At 40.2% G+C, this 24,432-nt stretch overlaps 1 protein-coding gene across 2 annotated transcripts; it reads right to left on the reverse strand.

The window, feature by feature from the left end:
- Positions 1 to 301: 301 nt before the first annotated feature.
- LOC310938041 (serine/threonine-protein kinase Nek6-like) lies at positions 302 to 17,708 on the reverse strand. Of its 2 annotated transcripts, none has more exons than XM_083902437.1 (10): positions 17,636 to 17,708; positions 10,791 to 10,891; positions 6,996 to 7,136; positions 6,844 to 6,906; positions 6,378 to 6,485; positions 4,444 to 4,552; positions 3,972 to 4,079; positions 3,302 to 3,396; positions 2,974 to 3,087; positions 302 to 1,350 (listed from the first exon to the last, which is right to left on the reverse strand). In XM_083902437.1, exons 2-10 carry the CDS (start codon positions 10,866 to 10,868, stop codon positions 1,240 to 1,242), a joined length of 927 nt encoding a protein of 308 aa, XP_083758563.1. In that variant the 5' UTR covers positions 10,869 to 10,891; positions 17,636 to 17,708; the 3' UTR covers positions 302 to 1,239. The 2 variants fall into 2 exon arrangements, with proteins under 2 accessions (XP_083758563.1, XP_083758562.1); XM_083902436.1 differs by having other exon boundaries at positions 6,378 to 6,488.
- Between the last annotated feature and the right edge of the window lie 6,724 nt (positions 17,709 to 24,432).

A 24,432-nucleotide genomic window follows, 5' to 3' on the forward strand; every position in this document is an offset into this window, starting at 1 on the left:
CAAATACCACAGAGAAAATAAGCAATGTTACACCATGGCATGTGAGTGTGTGCAGTTTATTTTTATTGTGGCTAAAACAATAATGCAGCCATGCTTTCCAGAGAGAGCAAACCTGTTTTTCCACAGAGTGCAATCAGCAACAATGATATATATATGTATATACATATATACATATGTGTGTATATATGTATATGTATATGTATATATATATATATATATATATAAATATATATAAAAATATATATATATAAATATATATATAAATATCTATATATATATATATATATATATAATTGGTGCCGACTGCACTCTCCCTGGAAAGAGTGCAAATATATATATTTTTTAACTATACTCTAAAAAAAAACTAAACCGTCCCTTTAAATTCACACGTCTCTGTTTGCATGTGTCATGTTACTTGCCCAGGAGGCAACAAAATGATAAGAAATGAAGCTTTAGACACAAAAAACTGAAAGAATTTAAGTGGGAAAAACACACATGCGCATGCACGCACACAGATGCATAACTATGTAGATCCTGGAAATAACTCTCCTCTTGAATTACAGGGGTCACATTTCTTTGTGTCTTTATGGACATTGTGGATTTTCCCAGTTAGTAGAGCGTGGATGAGCTGCTTCACTTTTGTGAGCTTTGATCTCAGGCTCCATCAGCTCTACAACCTAAAAAATAAAATGAACTAAACTTCTGCTAGATATACATATACAGTATGTATCACCTCAACTCCATCACACTGGAGTGAAAGCAAAGCTTTTTTTATCAGAAACCGTTCTCAGACTGATGTGACTTTGTAGTTGCACACACATATATATATACTTTCCCCATTAGACCCCTTAGTTATATATTCAGTCCGATTATAAACATGAATAATATGGGTACAGTGAAAGATGATAGATGAGAAATACTGAGAATATGCATCTCCATGGCACAGTTGACTTGAGATACAGGATCCACCACCACTTGGAATGCAACCCCCCAAAAAAGGTTTCAAAGAAGTCCGTGATCAAAATGTCCTTAACTAAAGAAAAGAGGAACAACCTTCCCACTAGTGCCACATCACTAATGCATCTCTTCACATCCTCCAAGTGTTGGGACACTGAAACATCTCAGTCCACTTGTCTCCTCGAGTCGAGATGAGGCAAAGACTTTCAGTGTCAGACCAGCCACGGCTGACGTCCAGTGGTTTGAGACTCTCAAAACGGAGGCTCCGAGCAGAGGTGGTGCTCAGGTGCTGGACGTCCACATGTGCATCTGTTTGGCGATTTGCAGCACAAAGACGATGTCTGGCCTCTGGTCTGGGTCAGGGTTGATGCACATGCTTACAAGGTTCCGCAGCTGTGGAAAGTAGAGTTTATTAGTTTAAAAGATAACGATGACTATTAAGACTTACAGTGTTGGGTAAGTTACTTTAAACCAGGGGTGCCCAATAGATCACATGGCATTGAAAAAAAAAAAAACACAAACGGTCACAAGTTAGCCAACTTGTGACCGTATATATGTGTATATACACATATATACATATACTAGGGGTGGAGAAAAAAAAATAGATTCACATATGAATCGCGATTCTAATCATCCACAATCTGAATTGACTCATAAACTTCAGAAATCGATTTTTTGGGGGGGAAAACGTTTTTTGTTTTTTTTTTGTTTTTTATTTTGAAAAAAACACCAAATTGTGCACATTTGATTTTTGTAACTTCTGGGAGAATACGGCAGCTAGCCTAAGCTTTTATTTATGCAAGTAATTTTTTTGTACAGTAAGTTTATTTGTTTTGATTGAACAAATGTTAACTTTTGTCTTAAGTTTGCCTTTGTGTGATCACATTATCTATATGTGCAAAAGGACCACTCTATGTGAGCTTTAAAATACACAATGCCGAGTGATTAGATCCACTCAGGAGCAGAGACAAGAGCGCACTCTGCTCTGCTCAAGTCACCTTCAGACACTTGCTCTACAGCGCCACCCAGAGCAAGTGTCATCATCCGTCTCTTTCACTTGGAGCAGCATGGTGTAGTTGTAGTTTCTGTGAGTGGGTTAAAATGTTATTAATTTTAATCGGATAGCACTAAACTTTATTTATTTTTAATTTGTGTGGTTTCATGTTTGCTGTTTAATTTGATCTGATTTCACTATTGTTTAAATAAAGTTTGTGGTGTGATTATATCTGTGCTTTTAATTATTTTTACAAGGTAATATTGCCTTTGCTAGTCTGAGCAGTTTTATATTAAGATATCGAAACCGTACTGATACACTTTTTCTCCCCCCTTTCTGTCCCCCAACTCTCCTGTCCCCCATTTTTCCTATCACCCTAACCGGTCACCGAGGCAGACGCTGCACACAGAACATGTGTGCACTGCAGCGTCTGATTATGTCTGAAATGTGTCATTTAAAGGTGAAGTGAGTAGTTTATAGTGCCATCTAGAGGAGAGGCTGAAATTTACAACAAAGAACTGCTCCTCTGCTCACCCCCTCCCTTCCCTGAGCGCTACGGTATCCGCAGCCAGTCAAATGTCGTCCTCGTCGTCTTTCTCCGTGTCAGCAGATGAGGTTCGTGAGGCGAGGGAGAGGGCGAGCTACCGCGGCCGTAGCAGACGAAGCGGAGAGAGTGGAGGCGGGACTTCCGCTATAAGTAAAGCGACGCTTGATTTGTTCTCTCGCGTTTGTCCTTACAGGCTCCGGTAGAAACATGGCGTCTCGCTGCTAACAGTGGCTATGCAACCGCGGCCCGCGACCATATTATTTTACATGACTTTTGAAACACTACGGAAATGAAACAAAAACTATTATACAACGACTACACAATGCAGGAGCACATAATATGTATAAAAGAGTGGATTTTGGGTTATATAAACCCATAAATACTACAGAGTGTCCCTTTAAGTATATATTTGATGTCGGAGAATAATGCAAATCCTTGGTGGGATTGAATATATCTGGGGGGGGGGAAAGTTTACCTTGTCAGAGTAATGATCAGGAGGGAGCGGGGGATAATCGCACTGCTCAATCTTCTGGCACAGGGAGAGCAGGTTCATCTTGTCTCCATAAAACGGACTCTGCAGTGCTGCCATCTGAAAAAAAAAAGGATTGGTTCATTCTAATGAAAACTAGAAACAAAAATATTAGCTAACTGAAAAAATTAGTACATATTAGTAAGTCTAGAACAAAAAAACACACCATAATAGTATTTATACATACACATAGAGAAGGCGAAGATATTGCTGCCTTCTGCGGCAAAATATTATAAAACATCAGTATAATAAAGATCACATGTATATGACTTACCTCATAGAGAAGACAGCCAAGGGACCAGATATCTGACTTAAAGTTGTATCCGTTCTCATGAATCCTCTCTGGTGACATGTAATAAGGTGTCCCCACTGGAAAAGAGATCAAAGTATATCTCAATATGATTTTATATATATTATATATATCTTGTCCGTATAATAATTACTGTATTATTTTCATAGTCTTAGAATAAGACATTAACAATATAGTCACGGACCGCTTCTCTAAAATCCTCTACAATTGCATCACATTATGTTTCTACAGGAGCCTGACGTGGACAAACATGCAAATGTAATGTTGGCAGTTTTGGCTCCAGTGTCAATTTATTGTGCTGCTGAAGAAAGAGGACTGGCACCTGAATCTTAAGAAAATAAATCATGGCACCAAAAAGACACACCGACGTTGCGTGTTTTCTGCTGAACAGGTAATTTCTACATATTGTTTGTAGTATTATATCTGTATTATATATTATCAGTGTTTGTATTTCATGGGTATACTGTAGTTGCTAATGCATCTCTGTTTTTGTTTTACTTTTCACATCTCCCCTGTTTGGATTATTATAGACTCTCTTTCATTTTTGAATCCTGCATTTGCCATTTTTTAAAATGTTACCCTATCAAATACAGTATGTTCTGTACAGAAAAGGACATGTGCATGCTTACATTACCTAAGGAATGAGCTGCAGTGGTTTTGGAGCTGAAGAAGCGACCTAAGCCCAGGTCACCCAGCTTTACCTCTCCTGTTGCAGTTATGAACACGTTGGCTGGTTTGATATCTGGTTCACACAAACATACACATTTAGACCAAGACATTTTCACACCCCTTTTCACTAGAATTACAATGTGCTTAAAAACGGTCTACATGAAGAGATGAACTTTCTCGAGAACCTGGTTGGCAGTATGTAATGAGCTCTATAACTACACCTATTGCCTCCATGTGTTTTTTTAATTAGAATTTATTATAAAACATTAATTATTTTTGTTCCTTCCTTCATTTTGTTCTGGAAGAGAGGTAAAAAAAATATTCAGTAGATGTAAGAGGAAGGCTGGATTAATGATAGCTGTAGAAACAGTCGTGGAGATGATGTGAGGGCTGCACAGAAGAGGAGTAGATGAGTGTGTGTGTGTGTCAGTATTTACCTCGGTGCATCACTCTGCGTGAATGCATGTGTTCCACGGCACTGCAAAGCTGGACAAAATATTTCCATATAGTCCTCTCTGGGATTAGTCTTCTCTTCTTCTTGAAATACTAAACAGATGGATAACGGAATAATTAGTGTGGTAGAGTGAGTGGTTTATAAACTTCCAGTTTAAAGGCAGTCGAAAAAGGAGATCCAGTAGTGGACATGTTCTTAACCCTTTATTTGGTAACTTCCGCTGACATCCAAAACCGCATTAGCCATGCGTTAACGCAAAATCTTAAGAGACTTTCACTTGGATTTCACCAAACCAATCAGATCCAGCTACACCACAGAAAGCGTCTTCGTGAAATTTGATCAATCAACAAAGGCCTGTGATGCTTGTGTGCTGTTCCGGAAGATAAAAAGGCATATGGCTCAGTCTTCTCCTGCAGGTGTGTAGGAGCAGGGTTGCATCTAAAACATGCAGGAAAAAGGATCCCCAAGGACCAGGAAACACTGTTTCAAAAAGTTCTAAAACGTAATTGCTGCAGCACAAGTTCTGACAGAAACTACAAAGAGAGACCATATCACTCCAGTGTTAGCTTCTCTGTATTGGCTCCACATACACTTTAGAATTCAATTTAAAATACTCCTCCGCACATACTTAAGCACTTAATGATTTTAATCACTGGAATGGATTTAGGTGAATACTCAGGGGCGAATCTGGAACATTTTTGACCCCAGGCAAAGGATTCCGAGGCCCTTCCGAGATCACCACACCCCCACCCGGGGGTTTCAAAATTTAAAGGTGCATTATGTAATAAATCTAAAGCAACTGGCCATAAAATCCTCCTAATATGTCACAGAGACTCAGGAATAATGTTCATATAACAAACTGAACTCACCAACAACAACAATACAGCCAAAATATTTGCATTAAAAAGAATATTTTGCAAATGTTTTTTTGTGTTTATGTTTTGAAATCATGTTTTGGCATGTGGCGCCACCTATTGCCGGCTACCAATCATTGCAGTCAGTAGAGTCTCAGCTGCCGAGCAACCACAGGTTGCCAGTTACGTCAGAAAACGAAACCTAAAAGACCTCGGTATTTTGAATTTGAATGTAGTAACTGTTTTTGGCCACATTCTTACATATGGCACCTTTAATTTAAAAAAGTATATTCTAAATATTTTTTAGCGACCACGTTACAGTCATTATCATGTAATATTAGTTTAACATTTAGGGAACCAGTAGGTCTGCAATGATGAATAATTTGGTTATAGAGTTTTGTTTTTTTAACAATTAAAACAAGCTTTGTGATTTTTCAGCTTCTTAAATATTCATTCTCTCATTTGATTTACTGTATGATTCGTTAAGGATCAATCATGAAGCAAAATAATTAGGGCTGTCAAAATTAACGCGTTACCGCAGGATGATTAATTTGTGGAATTAGCGCGTTAATTTTTTTTAACGCATTAACGCACTTTCTCACTTTTTTGCCGTTTCTGTCTGGACGTAGCCTTAGTTTTTTGCTAAGTCTTCCTGGCTTAACAAAGTTCAAACCACACTGATTAACGCCAATAATCTAATCAGTTGATGATTTGTGGTGTACAATTTCATTCATCATGTTTACACACTACTTTTCTATCCAGCTACTTTTACTCCTTAGGCTTGAACATATATGCTTTTCATGTATTCATATTCAGCGTAGACACTTAAACTGCAGTGAGAGATGTCTGAGGTTTCTGTAATCGCGGTTGTAGGTGTCAATATCATTATCTACAGATCTTTTCTCTTCATATTCTTGCCGGGAACTGTGCATGGCACGTGAAAAATAGGTGAGAAGGCCGAGCTCAAGATGTGCATCTACACAGCCCCAGCACACATCCCGTGTGGAACAGGCCTTTAGTGTGATCTGTGTTTCATGAGATGAGGCAGTGATTCCATCCTCACCTTTATCATCTGAGACAGATCTCCAGCGTCGGCCAACTCCAAAACCATGTTGAGCTCATTGTCTTCAATAAAGGAGTCTAAATATTTGATTACATTGGGGTGATTTAGCTGCTGCAGAGGACAAACAGGAAGAGGGAGGGAACATTTAGAAACATCAACAAAAGCAAACAACAAAAAAATATGTTCAGTTGAAATATAACCACTTAAGCACTCAAGTATCGCCTCAGCTATTGACCTAGATTAATCTAAAACATTTCAATACTATGTACTTTTTATTATTATTCCTCAATGGGAAATTCATTCTCTGCATTTAACCCATCCTCTACTAGAAACCTTCCTAGAATTAAAAGCAGTGGGCAGTCAATGAGCAGTGCTCAGAGAGCAATAATGGTTGCCCTTTGACCTGGTGGGGACTCGAACTAGCAACCCTCCACTTCAAACAATGACTTTAGTTGATCAACTTTACCTTCAGTAGATCTATCTCTTTGATGCAGTCCTGACGAGCCTTGGCATCCATCATCTCAAAAATCTGCAGTGACAAACAACGAAATAAAAATCGTTTTCCCGTAGCTAGTTTAAACTGTAGAATAACAGTCTTGAAACTGCAGAGATTTCTACCTGGACTTTCTTGAGTGCGACCAGTTGTCCCTCCAACAGGTATGTGGCTTTATAGACCTCACTGAACTGACCACGACCGATCTTCTTCTCAATGCGGAAGTTTGCCAGAGTGCAGCAGTACTTGTAGTTTGACAGATTTTTCTGTACAAGAAAACATTTCGTTAAAATGTTCAACAACCCAATGCACGTCATCCATAACTACAGAATGAATGAATGGTATAATTATGCATTTGGTGGAAAGGAATGATGAGTCATTGCAGCCATTTGTCCTACTAATGAATAAATATTGAAATCTTACTTTTTCAGTCACTCAATCCATCGATTTTAAACTTAGCCATGTGTGTGGTTTGTGTGTCCATATATAAATACAGGAAATGGTAATAGGAAATTAGAAATTAACAACAAATTAAAATCCTTCTCATCTCGTCTTTACACCTCTGAGTCCAGCGGAGACTCCTCTTTAATGGATAACTTCCTGAACAAATTGGCCAATACCTGCCATAGAACCAGACCTAAAGACTAGCCTTGACCAGCCATTTTCATCCGAGAAGTTAATTAGCGCAATTAAAAATATGCAAAGTTCAATAATGCCTGGCCCTGACAGATTTTTGTTCTAATTATTAATAATAGTCATTATTATTGAGGAATTTAAATCCTCTGAAACTTAATATTTTCAGAGATTAAGAGATTGCCTTGGGTCATCTGTCATGTATCAACTGGTGAGGGGATGTCTCTAATATTATAAATAGCAGACATGTGGACTCGAGTCACATGACTTGGACTCAAGTCAGGCTCGAGTCATTATTTTAAAGCTCACAGAGTGGTCCTGTTGCACATATGTTAGTTATGGAGGTCTACTTACATACATTAACTTGTTTTTATGGTCAAAAACCTCCTAGTTGCTGTAAACGAGCCGATAGAAATCCTCTTTTCTGACGCTGATCCTGAGTCGCGATATTTCAGAGTGAACTCTCACTCCCAGAAGACAGTGTCTTGTGATTGGCCAATACTTTTCAGCACACCAGCTCTCAGAAGGGCAGCTCCCCCCTCTGGAACGGTGGATGCACTGCTCCTCATTATCAAAACATTGTTTTAACAGTGTTTAAAAATAGCTTCTTCATGACTCCCCGCCGCAGTCCCTTTTATGACTTTGACCCGGAGTCAGACCCAGAGTCAGAAGACACTGTCGCTCGTGAAACACCTCCACACTGGACGTTATTCTTCTTCTGCGGTTCAATGTAGGCAACCGGATGTGCCCGGACTAGTGCCCGGACCAGGACGATCTGCTGTTCAGGAGAACCGCTGTTTACGTAACCGGACCGGGTTTTTTCAGAGATCTCGCTGAGCCCAAGATTACAATAAAACACAGCGTTCTCAGCAGTGGCTGAACTGTTTGTTTAGAACCTTCAGGGCTTCTTAAACAAGGTAAGGATGCAGATACACACTAAAAAACAGCATTAATTGGAACTTCCGGTCTAGGTCCGCTTTAATGACTTCAGACTCGACTTGATGAAATCAGTGACGTGCGGTCAGGGTAGGCAGTGCCTAGGCTGTCAGGGAAAATTTGAGGTTGAATTCATGTAAGGTTTGAGCATTTTTTTAAATGTTGTATTTTTTAATTTCAGATAACTTTGAATGTGTCCGCATTTGGTGATTTTCATAGTCTAATAAAAGCGACTCAACAGCGCTGTTTTCTGGCCAGGCAGCGTCTGCACAAGCCATAACGTTCTATTACAGAGCAGAGGCACAAACCTCCTCTGCCTTTCTGTCTCATCAGTGTGTATGTGACTGTTTGCGCATGCGCAGTCAGTTTCCCGTATAGTTAAAATGTACGTCAAAAAGCACATCGCTACGCTGCCTATTGACGTTACTGTACTATGTTTGTGCTGCATTTACGTTCGCATTGCTTTTGTGAATTGTCAACACACTGTCACGCCCTCTCGCTGTTTTAGGTCCAGCAATTTAGTGGGAGGTGTAATGATGGCTCTACAAGAAAGGCTTAAACATTTCTTAAGGCTGGCATTTGATGAAAAACGGCAGCTTTTATCAGAGGGAGACCCACGCCTGAGCTACCGGACGTTCTCCAAAGGAAGGGACAGAAAATGATACGTACTTTTCAAAAGGAGTGGTATAAGAAAAAGGACAGAGCAACTGTTAACTCTGTAGACTGTAAACTGAAGGCCAAGTCAGGAGACTTTTATAACTCTGTCATCGACAACTTTGTGAAGAAGTAACGGCACATGGACTTCATCTTCAAATGAGCAAGTGCACTCCCTCTCTTTAACACGCAACGCGCACGTACACACACACAGTTTAAGTTTCTGTTATAGTACAGTACTACAATCATGATATTCACAGATTGCATGGTGCACTGACTGCAACGTATGAAATACTAATTTAGTGTGTGTACGTCTTGGTCTGTGACTGCCTACCTACCCTAGAGCTCACCGCACGTCACTGGATAAAATTCGCCATGACTTGCGACTTGACTTGGACTTGAATACTATTCACTCAAGACTTGACACTCACTGTGATTGATGGATAAGATGTATTTATTTTTTATTATCTGATCAAGTCCAGTGTTGTATTGCTCAGAAATTCTTACTGCTAACTGTTTACTTAGAGCACATTATATGGACCTGATTTTTATTTGTATTTTCTAATTATTGAGAGTTTGACAATAACACAGCAGAATGTAAATGGCTTTGTCAAAATAATAAATTACTTTATAAAGCCACTTTTGTTATATATCAATCTTTTGATCTGCCACAATAGTTAAGTAATGAATTTAAATGAAAATACCTCAAGTTGAGGTCTTTTCTCAGCAATTTTTAGGTGAGATTAAAAATGAGATTAATAAGTTTAAATAATTATGATCTGTAATTAATTAATCTAATACATACATCATTCATAAAAAAATGTTAATCACTTGACAGCACTTATTTTAAAATGTATTTATAAACAAAAAATTATTGGAGATTAGATTGATATGTTGAAATTATGATTGTTAGTCTAATAATGGCATTATTAAGTGAAGCGTACATGATGACTCGTTTAGGACTCGAAAAAGCTTGGAACTTGGACTTGGACTCGACTCGGCTTTGGTGTTACTTGACTCGACTTGCCCTTCTCTGTCTTTACTTGGGACTTGACTTGGACTTGACTGCTAAGACTTGTGGTGAATTCCAATTCCTTGCTTAACCCTCAATCTTAACCCTCAATCTCAAAAAATGTGCGCTCCCTCTAGTGCAAGTGTAAGTGTAATCCATAATATGGGCCTAAACTAAGATAATACAATGGTTTTCATAATTTTTATATCTCTATTAACATAGAAAATTCTTAATTTGTATCGCACTCGCTTCGCTGCTTTCGACGCCATCTTTCTTATGTGAAAACACGAAAATCTCAATATTGAGGGCGATACAGCCCTTAAACTCGCCCCTGAACTTAATTTTTCTGAGAATCGGGACAGCACTTGCACTACAGGGAGTGCGCATTTTTGAGATTGAGGGTTAAGCAAGGAATTGGAATTCACCAGATAGGGATAGGAATTGGAATTGGCCCTTGGTCCCACCTCTGATAAATAGTATAATCTAGGGAACACATCTGCATGTAGACTAGAGGAGCCACAGATTGAACCACTGACCCTCCACGTGAAGGACAAGCCACTCTACACACCGAAACACAGCACCCCTGAGTGAGCTTTAGAAGTGTTGTGTGTTTGTACTTCTTGTACAAATAGTATACAATGAATGTCATGTTATCAAACAACTGTCCAGTTCTGGTTAGACCTACCTGATCTTCCTGACCAGGTATCTTATAGAGATTATTGTGGTTGTCTAAGTTGGGCTGGTTGTTGTTCTGTCCTTCCATGGTGGCATCACACCCACCCACCACTGTAACAAGAGAACAGTTAACATTTTCATTCATTTCAGCTCATTAAATGATACATAATTTTATTCTTCAGAGCATAAAAACAGTCAGACTTCAGTGATAAGTCACAGGTGAGAAAAAGGGTATAAAAGCAAAAATCCTGCTGTGCATGTAGCTCACATGTGTTAAAACACTTATTATTATTTAGACTGTGTTGCTTAATTCTTTATCAATGTGGATAATAAATCAAAGACGTTTACCACATTTCAAAAAACCTGAACTATTTACACACCTGAGCAAAAACTACTCAAAATTGTAAAATCTGAATTTATTTGTTTGATTTAGGGATGAACAGGGATCGTTTTTTTAAATTGTTTATTTTTTTTATTTTGACATTGTAAAAACATTTATTCTGACACTGTAAATTTGAAGAAATATATTTTAACAGTGTCTAAAAACCATAAATAACATATTTAATTTCCAGGCAGAAATTTGTGACAGGGCACGTCATTCCACAAAAGTCTACACATGCCACTGAAAAGAAAAGCAAACCAAAATCTTGTCCAGGATCGACAAAGGAGCAAATTACCAAGGATGCCACATGAGCACTAAGGGCACTAACAAGAATAATTAAAATGTAATAATATAATAAAATGACTGTTCGCCTTTCTGCATGAAGTTTGCATGTTCTCCCCCTGAGTGCGTGGGTTTAATCCAGGTTCTCCAGCTTCCTCGGGGGATTAGGTAAATTGGACACTCCAAATTGACCATGGGAGTGAATAGTTTATTTATATGTGTGCCTTTCGCGACCCTCATGTGGAGGATAAAGCGCTATAAAATGGATGGATGGATTACTGTGCAAATCACTAAAAAAATCATGTGATATGCTGTGGCGACCCCTAGAGAGGGAGAAGCTGAAAGAAAACATTGAATCAGAAAAATTAGAAAAGAAAAGAAATATGTATATCAGAGGTTGCGCTAGACTTTTGTCTAGTCTGTCATTCTGACTGACAGGGTCATAAAAATCCTGTCATAAGCTTTTTTAAACGGTCACTCATTTTTAAAATTTTAATAAATATTCAATTGCATTTAATTTTAATTCATTTTTAATTAATATTCAGTCCAAAAAAGCTGAACAAATAATCCACACCCTGGATACACACATCAAGCAGAATATGAAGAATATGAAGAATATGTAACTTTTTCTCCGCAGTAACAAAAACATCTGACTGTGTGGCCACAGTAGCTACATATGAACAATGAATAGTGAAATATGAGCATAGGGATGCACCTATTGCCATTTTTGGGGCCGATTTTAAAACCACTTTACAGCATACAGAAAGACATATATATATATACACATATATATACATATATATATATACATATATACATACTAGGGCTGTCAAAATTAACGCGTTCACGCAGGATGATTAATTTGTGGAATTAACACGTTAATTTTTTTAACGCATTTTCTCACTTTCATACATATACATACATATATACATATACATATACATACATATATACACATATATATATACATATATATATATATACATATATATATGCACATATACATATATATATATGCACATATATATATATATACATACATATGTATATATATATATATACACATCTGCAATCTGCACTTTGTGTGACTTGTGACTGACTTTCATTTTAATGTTTACACCAGGGTTCCTTGTCATAACTTTATGTTCAGATGTTTGTAAGTAAATAAAAATATCAATCATCAATTACCTCATGTCATCATAACAGAGGTCTGTCTTCCAGGAAAGAACAGTTTATTTTTAATGTAATATAGTATTGGCCATACTTATGATGAATTTTGTACATATTATGTATATGTATCATTGTCTTTGTTAAATAATACAGAAGATTAAGGCCTTAAAAAATTATCGCATCGCAATCGCAATATTGGCACTAAAAATCGCAATTAGATTATTTTCCATAATCGTTCAGCCCTACAAACAACCGTGTTAATGTTTGTGATTCCTGTGAGTTTTAACTCCCATCTAATTAAGTGTTAATCACTTGTTATGACCACAGATGGCTGCTATAAACTACAAGCTGAGTCATGTTGAAGCTTGCTCCCTGTCCTGAAACATTTTACAAATATTATTCTTCCACAACCCCACATTTCTGACGAGTAATTTTTAAGTATTTTTCAGAGTCCACAAGTACGGACTTGCACTCATCCAAACCTACCCACATCTACTAACCATTAAAATACAAAGCAAGCTGGGCCTCAAGACATGACTAGGCTTCCACCACAAAAAACAATCTTTGCTCCACACGTTGGTCAGACTGCTGTTGTTGCAGTTTAAGACTTGGAGGGCCTCCATACACCCTCCTGAAATCAGAAAGCTCTTATTGTACACTTTGGAACAGTGCTGTGTTTCAATCACTCTGTGTGTGCATTACACCAGCAAAGAATAAGCAGGAATAGGTCTCACAAGATGCCTTGTCAGAGCCTACTTGTGCATAAAGAGGCTAGGGAAAATGTTCCTTCAAGAATGCTATGTCTCTATACACGATATGCCCCACGCTTGTTGGGCAAAACAAGGGTGCAACAACACAGCAGTCTTTAAGGGGGCAAAAAAATTGTGCCACTCACCACTCAGCCAATAAGGAGCAACCACAACAAGTCAAGGGCATACAGGAAGCAGCCTTCCTGAAGACAATGAATTGTTTTGTATAGCAAAAAATAAATTGCAGCAGCATGTCCCTTATTAAGTACTGCAGCTTCTCAAGACCAAGAAAATAATAAGGGCAGGGCAGAGCTCTGCTCCCCATGGTGCGAGGCAGACAGAGCAGACAGTGAGGTAGAGAGAAGAGAATGATCTGATGGAGCGCGTGGCAATGTGGACCAGATTGGGCTGATACCCAGGGTTATACGACTCCTCTCCCTGCAGGACCTTTACAGCTCACGCTGTCTCAGAAGCGCACTAAATATCATAAAGGCTCATACCACAGTTTGAAGCGTATTAAAGCCAAGACAAACAGGCTCAGAGACAGCTTCTTCCACAGAGACATAACCACCCTGAACTTATACATCACTAGGCACTTTAATGTTTCCATTCATGTTTAGTAATATTCTGCTCTGTGGTTTTTAATTTTTAATTCAAAATTTCAACAAAAAACCAAGATGAAAAATACAAATTAATAAGATAGGCACAGCATCCCCTGCAACCCTCTGGTGGAGGATGAAGCTGTAGATAATGGATGGATGAATGGAAGCCCATCTATAATAAATCTAAGGCCAGGTGTTCTTGTGTGATTTTTGTACAATCCTAAATTAATCCAAAGTTAATCACGTCATTCTTTTAATAATAAAATAGATTAAGTGTGTGCAATGTTATGCAGATGCATGCGAGCACTTTTTGGCTTTGATATAATTTTCTTGAATCCTTAGGTTTATAGACTAGAAGAGCTGATGGAAAGGTTGCAATACTCAATAACCTGCAAAATAGCAAAAAAACTATTGTCAAAAAATTGGTGATAAATCATGAATTCAATGTAAAGAAAATCATTATATGTTATTTTTGTCACATCACCCAACCCTAGTCCAATTAGCTCAGTAGTTCTGTCATGAGTATTCATCCCAAAAAATATATTTTAATTTATCTTTTTTTTTTTTGTTACAAGCCTGACTACGGGATTCCAGTGAAAAGCAGAGGCAGGGAAGGAGGATGAGAAATGGCTAAAGTGGAAGAGGAGCCAAGCAGGTTGGAAGGTTTGAGACCAGCATTGGGGATGAAGTCTTGTGGAGCTGGTAAGTGGTGAGGAGACAGAGGCTGGAATCAGGCTGAAGTTAAGCCTTATTTATACTCCTGCATAAAGTGCTCTACGTAGGTTACACAGAGTCCTCTGTGTCGACGCAGAGCCTGTCGCAGAGCCTCTGCGTAGTCTCCGACTGCAGAAAATATTTTTTAAGTGTTCGTAACTCCGTCAAGGGACAACGGAGACGGCAAGATCTGCGAGCGAAGCTGCTCTGTGCCGGCTCACAGTGCGCACCGAGTGTCCACAGAGGCGGAGCTGATCACCGCCGACAACGTTGCTGCCAAACTATGTCATATCTTAACACACAAACCACATGTTTAAACTCTAAATGGCCAATTTCTCGCCCCAAATTATCTTAAAACTGCGTTCCGTGACACAGAAAAGTGAGAAACGGCCACTGTTTCAACAACAACAGTCTTTCTCTCTCGGATGCCATTGTTCACTGCAGCCAAAAGCACAACAACCTTGCGCAGCGACCCCTACTGATCAGACGGGTGATTGCAGCGCGTATCCGTCCACGACGCAGAAGTATGGAGGCTCCGTGGTTAAGCAGTCAGATAACACATTACGCAGTCGGAGAAGTATAATTTGGCCTTTAGTTTCACCTTTTGTGCAGTAGGCAAATGGAGGCTGTGGGGGGGTTGTGACACTCAAAGCATTTAATGTAGGATCCTATGCAATCTGTGTTAAAAGCTGTAAAATGTGCGATTCCATCTGTAATTATGTTATCATGTCATTTGCTCACGCCAGGCCCCCTTCAAAAAATACACTTGGCCATAGGCCACCGTGCCTAACCAATTTCCTGGGGGCAAACCCTGTAGAAGAGGAAAATGGTACATAGGTGAGGTGAGATGTTTAAAATGCAAACTAAGGAAATATGTGTTTCCAAAAAAAGTATATTTTATTAATAATTGTTTATCTGCCTGTATCTTACATTTGCAAACTGAGATGTACTCACATATGCTATTATTCAGCTAAGATGTCTCACAAAAATAATTGAAATAAACTTGAAATCCATAATAAGATGAAGTGAAGCATGCATGAGCTGAGCTCTTAATTTAAGATGCTGCTTAAATTACCAGGTGACAGTATGTATCATAATCATAATCTGAGGCTTAAAACAACATCCAAAATCCAGTGTTTATCATCATTGTCAATGTTTATTATGACGTGGTCAGGATCATGGAACTATGAAGGAGTATTAGGGCCAACCGAAAAAAAAAAAAAAAAAAAGCAGAAAAATAAAAAAGTCAGGCAAATAAAAAAAATTCGGCACAAAAAAAATCCAGCAAAAAAAAAAGTCAGGCAAATAAAACAAAAACGGAACAGGTTTCAGGAGGATAAACCATACAAACTTGGAGGAGGTGGCCGCATTCATACAAAATGAAATAGCTGGAACGGGGCAGATGCAGGGGTACCGATGGTTGCACCTGCATGTGATCCAGAGAGGGTATGTTGTCTCACAAGATACAAGAAGGCAACTGATCAAGTTGCGTGAATCTGTCAGTATGGAGCTCAGACAGACGTGGAGTCCAGCCGGCTGCTGTCATGGAGCAGTCAGTTGATAGTTGCTTGTGGTACGTGGTCAAGCCTCTGCAGTTTATTTTTTTTGCCTGGTTTTTTTTTCTTGTGTCACATTTTTTTTTTCGGCTGTTTTTTTGGGGGGGGTTGGCCCTAATACTCCTTCATATGGAACAGAGACACAACAGAGTATGTTCTACTCAGTGACCACTTGCAGTACGAGGTCATGGCTTCCTGCTGAGTGGACACTGACCAAACTCCCAGTCACATAGGACACTGGCTCCCTGTCACAGCTGACACGTGACTAATTTTAGCCAGTTATTTGATCTTGAATTCCCAGGCATCTTTACAGCCACCAGCAACCACCCAACCAACCACGACTATGAACTGAATGTCATTTTCACTTGAAAACCTCACTGCAACACCAACACAGAAATATAACACTTTGCCTTATTGTTGCATGTCAACATTTTGGAGGTGTGTATGTGTGTGTGTGTGTGTGTGTGTGTGGCTGCAAGTTGTTGGTTTTTACACCAGACATTTTTTGTTTTTTTGTCACACTGAGGGAATAATTTAAGCAGAAGGAATAAAGACTAGAGCTGCAACTAACGATTATTTTCCTAATCGAATAATCTGTCGATTATTTTCTCGATTAATTGATGAATCGTTTGGTCCATAAAAAAAACATTGATTAGTGTTTGTCAAAGCTGGAAATGATGATGTTCTCGAAAGTCTTTTTTTTGTTCACAAACCAAATTGATTCAGTTATAATGATTTCTTTGTTATGTGGAGCAAAGAAACCAAGAAAATGTTCACATTTAAGAAGCTAAAACAATCAGAAATCAGGTTTTAATCATGAAAAAAGCTTCAAACCAATTATTGATTATCAAAATAGTTGCCGATTAATTTAGAAATAGATTAATAATCGATTCATCGATTAATCATTTCAGCTTTAATAAAGACCACACTAACTACAATTTATACGATGAGATTAATAAATAGCACATCACTTTAGCTTGACAGCCCAATATTAGACTAACTTGGCAGTGTGGTCATGGGTAAAGAAAACATGATGTGACTTAGAGAAGTGACACTTAGACTTAGTTAATAAAGTGTTTTTTGGTCTTCTCTCCTGGCCTGACACGGACTCAGCCGTTTGTTTAAACGTGTTTAAACCGGATTGCAGCAGGAATCAGCGCAGACTCGTTTCCGGATGATAAATATCATTTCCATATGTTCGCGCACAGCACAGGGCTAACTGTAGCTAGCTGTGCGTGTACTGTTCTGTACGTGCTAAGTAGCGTTCACAACATTCTATAACAAGAGAGTAGTGTCCGGGTTCCGCAGGCTGTCTTTACGAGACATAAGAATGCGACTTACACGTCCACAGAGACAGAGTTTCTAAACGCAGTCGCTGACATTAAGCTCGAGTGTCTTACCTGAGAGAGTGAGTTTATAACGTCCTTCAGCAGACACTTGTGAACGCTCTCCAGCTCTCACGTTGATACGTGCTGTTTCGCAAACGCTCAGACACACACTCGCCCCTCCCCCCACCACACCACTGATGTGTGTGTGCGCACACTTCCGCTGCTGAGAGACTTCACTTTACTGAGGTGGAAAGAAAAAAATATTCCACCTCTCTGTAAGAGTATTAGGGCCCTATGTAAAATAAATTACATTGGGGGCCCTATGCGAGATACTATTTGGGGGCCCCTATTTTTATTTATTTTTTTCAAACTAGAGATTCCTAACTTTTTCATTATTCTGTGATGATGCAGCAGTTTGTTACATTTTAAGAGGAAAGCAGGCTAAAGTACATTCACAAATGCAACAGATACAGTAGGTTCTTGAAAAATGTTTAATATAAACTTTAAGGTAGCATAACAAGGTAGCATAACAAGGTGGCATAACATAAAACAGTTTTAACCCACGATTCAAAAACAGTAAAAAAAAGAAATAACTAAACTTACTTCTAAATAAATATAATGTATTTATAATGGGATTTTTACCTGATTACCCAACGAACACTTACATGCTTTGCAAATATATGCATAATGAATGCATGCAATACATGCAAATAAAGACAGCTGCATAGTCCGCATATAGCAAGAAACGGTTCTGATTACTCGTAATTTTGTAATAAAATCTACTCAAGTTGGAAAGTACAGAAGTAAAAAAGTAGCTTATTTAAAAGTTACTTAGTTACTTTGTGAACAAGGTTGGGTTATTTCCTGTGTTGTGCAGAAAGGACATGGACATTAATTGCTTTTGATTAAATTAAAGTGCAGACAAAATAAAATATGTAAACACATAAAGTATGAGTAAAATATTCTCACTCACTCAGGGACCTTAATTAATTCACCTGTCCTCATCATTCACTGCCAAAGTTTTAGTTTTTCTTAAATTCAGGCCAAAATATTTTACCCAGTAAGGGATTTGATTTAAAACGAGGTACAGTAAAAGTAAAAGCAACATTACGAGTAAATGTAGTTCATCACTTTCCACCACTGGAAACAGCTTTGGTAAATGAAAGAGTGATTGATTATGAAGTGTAAAAGCTGAGCTGAGCTGAACATTGTTGAAAAGTAGGTCGAATGTCACACCTCCATCTCTCTTCAGGATGGGGCTATTGTTTGATGACACAGTATATGAAAGTATTTATTCACAGAGCATCAATTATAAGACAAAACATGAGGGCTGAAACTATGGAGACCAGCCGGGGGACGGTTGGAGGATTTCCCTCGGGAGCAGGTGGGACAGGCAGAGACGAACGTGGCTGCATCCTGGGCCATGGACGGCCACCAAAAACGCTGTCGGAGGAAGTGGAGAGTGCGGGCGGCTCCAGGGTGACAAGCGAGTCTAGAAGAATGCCCCCACTGAAGAACCTCTGAGCGCATGGCAGCAGGAACAAACAGGCGGTTGGGAGGTCCCCCTCCAGGATCGGGTTCGGTCCGTTGAGCTTGGCGGACCCTAGTTTCTGGAGGGTCGGGCGAGTAGAGTCGGGAGAGGGCGTCTGGCTTCACATTCCGAGTGCCTGGACGATAGGTCAGGGTAAACTTGAAACGGCCGAGGAAAAGGGCCCATCGAGCCTGCCTCGAATTAAGTCTTTGGGCGTTCTGTAAATACGCCAGGTTCTTGTGGTCAGTCCAGACGATGAACGGTTGGGCGGTCCCCTCCAGCCAATGCCTCCACTCTTGGAGTGCCAAGACAACAGCCAGGAGCTCCTTATTTCCAACGTCGTAGTTCTTTTCGACTGGGGAAAGACATCGGCTGAAGAAGGCGCAGGGATGGAGCTTCTGGTCTCCGAGGTTACGCTGGGAGAGGACCGCCCAAACCCGGTGTCCGATGTGCCGACCTCCACGACGAACTGGCGTTCCGGGTCAGGATGAGAGAGGATAGGAGCAGAGGTGAACATCTCCTTAAGCTGCTGGAAAGCTGCTTCGGCATCACTGGACCAGAGGAACGCCTGTTTAGGAGAGGTACGTTTAGTGAGGGTTTCTGCAATTTAATAAAACGTCGTAGAAATTTGCAAAACCCAGGAAGCATTGGTGCTGCTTCCGGGTGGAGGGGGTATGCCAGTCCTTTACAGCAGAGATCTTGGTGGGGTCAGGGGCGAGGCTGCCTTGTTCCACGATGAACCCCAAAAAGGGAACGGACTGTGTGTGGAACGAACATTTCTCTGCCTTAACGAACAACTTGTTCTCCAAGAGTCTCTGCAGCACCAGGCAGACATGCTGGACATGTTCCTCTTCCGTCTCAGAGAATATCAGGATGTCACTCAGATAGACGAAGAGGAACCTGTCCAGCATGTCGTGCAGAATTAGCTAGGTGCTGGAAGAAGGCAGGGGCGTTGGTGAGCCCGAAGGGCATAACTAAATACTCGAAATGTCCACTTGGAATCGTGCTTGTGTACTCCCGTACTTGGCAAGTATGTACTTCAGTCGTACTTCTGAAGTATGTACTTTCCAAGTAAGCAAGTATATACTGGCATACTTGGGTATTGAGAAACGGCATCTGTTTCAGGTTCCGGTCTGCACCCCCTTCCTTGTCTGTGTGCACCTGATCCCTGACTGTATCTCCCACACCTGCATGCAATCACTCCCCAATCAAGCATTGTTTATATTCCCCTCTGTGTCTCCTCTCGTCGCCAGTTCGTTGATATTCATAGCTCACGTCCCAGCATTATCTTTCACAAGGCATGTCCCAAAAGCGAGGCTATGGCCGAGGAAGTGTGGATTCGTCGACCGGATATCATCAAATTGCGTCACAGCGCTGCGCCGTAGGCTGTCCCGAATAAACCGGACTACCTTGACTGCTCCGTATGCGTCAGAGATATGCGGCCGACGTTAGCTTGTTTTTGAAGGATAGGTCTGCGGTATACTTCGCAGCCGACCATATCCCGCAATTCTTTGTGCGCCAGCGGCAAATGATTTCCAGCAAAAACAAGATGGCGGAGGAAGGTACTGTGGAGGTGCTTGGTCAGAGGCACTCAATTTCCCCACCTGTCCTCATCGCCTCCATCCCAGACATACCAGGGCCAAGTTCAGCAGTGGGTGAACGCCAAAACCGAAGACCATAGATGGCAAAAAGGAGGAATAGGGATGATGAGCTTGTGGAGCTCCTCAGGTACAAAAAGGAATGAGAAAAGGATGGACAGGCTCCTCTCCATCCTTGAAATGTGTACAAAAAAATATTTCATTTGAACTTATTTTTAACTTATTAAGAATGAACTTAACTTATTATTACTGAAACTTATTGTTACGGCGCCCCTTAGAAATAGAAGCATGGCTCGAAATAGGAGACCGAACAAAAATAAACAAAAGGTGGGTAACGCCAGGCCAGCCACGCAATGGGCAGTAGGATCCAGTGCGTCCCCAAAACAAAAATGGATCAACTAAACTAAACCCGAAATTGGACTGCTGGCAACCTCCACCCAACTGAGACAAAAAATGAGGAAAACAGAAAAATCATTCTCATCATGCAAAACAGCCTGGTTGTCTGTGGAGGAAGGACTGACGCGGAAAAAGTCCTCCGGCCGGCTCCCCATTCTTTCTTCCTCTCTTTCTTCTTCTTCTATTGGCTTTTATTGGCGGTTGACAACCAGCTTTTAGGTGCATTTACCGCCACCGACTGGACTGGAGTGTGGTCAGAACGGAAAATATAAAAAAATAACGGTTATTCCCTAAAGTCTATATCCTATACCTGTGTCCTTTAGGTATTTCATTGAAACACTCATCCCTTTTTTTGATGTACTCCCTAATAAATTCCTTAAAGTCACTTCCAGCTTTTCTTCTGTCAGCATTTAGATAACTTCCTGTCGTTCCCTTCCCTGTACTTACTACACTCCAGCAACACAGCAAACCTGCTGGATGTTTCTTTATTTTACTGAGTGAGTGTTTGAGTCCTGTGTGCCCTATTCTGAGTCAAGTTAAGATAACCTCTTCTCTTGGCATTTCGCCCACTTCTACCTGAAGTGCTGATATTGGAGATGTTTTAAATGCTCCTGTGCATGTACGGATGGCTTGTGATTGTTCCCTGTCCAGTTTCTTTAAATTTGTTTCTGGCGCAGACATATATGCTAAACACCCATAATCTAGTATTGATCTCATGAGGGCCCTATATATATTTACCAGAGATCTTCTGTTTACTCCCCAGTCTTGGCCTGCTAGACATCTTAATAAGTTATTGACCTTTTTGCATTTGTTACAATTTTTTTTTGATATGTTGACCCCAGGTGAGTTTTTCATCAAATATAATTCCCAAAAATCTGAGCTCTGCACTGTTAGAAATGTTCCTGTAAAAAAAACAGTAAAGAACTGGCAGCTGGTTTGTTACAGATGTTACTGTAAAATCAACATCTTTTTACTGTCACTGAAATGTACAGTTTTGTCCTGTAAATGAAAAATACACTGTAAACTGATATTTAAAATTACTTTCGCTGTATTTTACAATTAAATGACTATTTAGCTTGTATTATTTGTACATTTAAATATTCTATTAAAAAAGAAAAACATGTTACATGTCATTGACTTTAGGTTTCACCAAATGTTTATTTTATAGCAGATGCCATCTTTCCCTGGTGATGTTTGCTTTGCATCTGTTATTGCTCTCCTTAATTCTAGCATAGTAATAGGTCAGTCCAGATTCCGCCCTGTATTGTCCCGTCTTTGTCACTCCTGGATACTGCATGAGGGTAATTTCTCTACTGTGTTTTGCATCTGCTGATAGGTTATCTGAACCATGAATCTTCACAAATGCGCTTGCCAAAAAGTTCTGCTTTTTATTTTATTAGTAATTGCTTTATTGTTACTGCTACATAGTACTGGTATTTCATATTTGCTCTTGGTTCCGTTCATCTTCCTAATCATTCCCCAAACCTCTGTCAATGCTGTCTCTCTCCCAATTTTTTTGCAATATTTCCTCCAGCATGCACGCTTTGCTGTTTGAACTGTTTTGTGGACTACTGCTTGAGCTCTTTTGTACTGAACCAAGGTTTCTAAGGTTGTGTTGCTTTTTCAGTTGCTTAAATTTCAACCAAGTATTTCACATTTTTTATCCCACCATGGCTCACTCTTTCTGCTATTCCTTCCTGTATTTTTTGGAATTGTTTCCTGTGCTGCTTGGATAATAGCTGCACTTTTTGGTTTATTTTGTCAACATCTGTGCTTCTTTCTTTAAATATTCCCTCATATTTGATTTCGCTCTTCTCTGCAAATGCCTTCCAATTAGCTTTCTCTAATTTCCACCTTGTGATCCTTAGTTCTTTATTCCTTTGCACCTTTATTCCAACTTCGCAGTTTGCAGGGCTGGCTCAATCAACGGCTGCCATGTCACTATGTCTATTAGAAAGAAGTGAGGCAGAGAAAATCACATTGTTACCATATAAAGCTGCTATTAACTCTACGGATTTAAGTAAATTGTCATCTGCAGCACCCTCCTCCAGGGCAGACACCTCTGCAGACAGCTGGGTTTAGGGCTCACATGTTTGTACTGTGTGGGCCTCTACTTTGAACTACTCTCTCACCTGCAACAGGAAGCGCCTGCTGAAGTGATTTCGTACCCAGCCTCTCTTCCGGGTCCACACTCGGACGTGCATACCCCTGCCAGCACCGCTTCGTCTTACCTGCAGCTTTACCATCCAGGGACGTGAGACCTTCGACAGCCTGCTCCTCCCTCGTCAGATTCACACGGGCTCTTGAGCAGATTTTTCAGCACTCCACGCCAGGCAGGGATGTCGTGAGATTGCTGCTCAAGACTCAAGACTCCGACTATGTTAGACTTTCGCACTGTCTGAGCTGAAAGCGAGTGGAACCTTGCTGCCCTGTTGGACGCATTTTTTCAAGGGCTCTCTGAGACAGTGAAGGATCAGCTTTCCACTGATCTTCCAGAAGATCTGGATTCCCTCATCGAGCTAGCAGTTAAGATTGACAAGCGACTCAGCTTGGGACCAAGAGCGGGGACGTCTTCAGGCTTCGAGGATCAGCCAAGCCACGTTCGCTCACCTGCCTTCATCTTCTCTTCCTCCTCGGGAACCCATGCAACTGGGCCGTGCCCATCATTCCACTGAGGAGCGCCTTCGTCATCAGAGAGATGAAAGGTGTTATTACTGCAGTCAACTGGGGCACTTGGTGGGTGCCTGTCGAAGCCTCAGAAACTGCTCAAAGTGAGTCGTAGCCTTGTGATTAATAATCCTGCCCTGCACCAGCCTCAGTAAAGATTGTCTCTGACTCTACCTGTTCGTTGATGTTCACAGCTCACGTTCCAGCATTATCTTTCACAGTCATAGTCTATTTGTGTATTGAATCTTGCCTGCCTTTTTTGATCTTGCCTTTTTGCCTCATGTTTTTGTACCTCTGCTGGATCTGATTGACCGCCCTTGTACCGAACCACTGCCTGTAATAAACTCTGAATTGTGTCCTGAATCCTGCACTTGAGTCCTTTGTTGTGCCTGGCCCTAGTCCTTGACAGACAGGGCCACTTCGTCTTGCCATTAATCCACTCACCCGCGCCTAAAGCATATGGGTCATCAAGCTGTATCCCATTCGTAGTACGAGGAAAACACCTCCTTTTTTTTTTAGCCATCTGAATTCGTACATGAGAGCCGGCTAACTTCAGGAAAACACTTCTAGTTAAACACTGAGTATCACCCTTCTGCAACCAAGCTGCACGCGCATCTGCACTGTTTGTTAACAACAAAGAGCCCTATAGTACCTCCTCAACGTGGGCAGAGTCTGCA

The sequence above is a fragment of the Microchirus variegatus genome (genome assembly GCF_963457635.1).
Source record: "Microchirus variegatus genome assembly, chromosome: 16".
NCBI lineage: Eukaryota > Metazoa > Chordata > Actinopteri > Pleuronectiformes > Soleidae > Microchirus > Microchirus variegatus.

Excerpts from the sequence above, each read along its gene's own strand:
- LOC310938041 (XM_083902436.1), bottom strand. The coding sequence starts at position 10,868 with ATGGAAGGACAGAACAACAACCAGCCCAACTTAGACAACCACAATAAT. Across the intron at positions 7,137-10,790 it reads TACCTGGTCAGGAAGATCAG|AAAAATCTGTCAAACTACAA; the intron begins GTAGGTCTAACC and ends TTTCTTGTACAG. Across the intron at positions 1,351-2,973 it reads CTGATCATTACTCTGACAAG|CTGCGGAACCTTGTAAGCAT; the intron begins GTAAACTTTCCC and ends TACTTTCCACAG.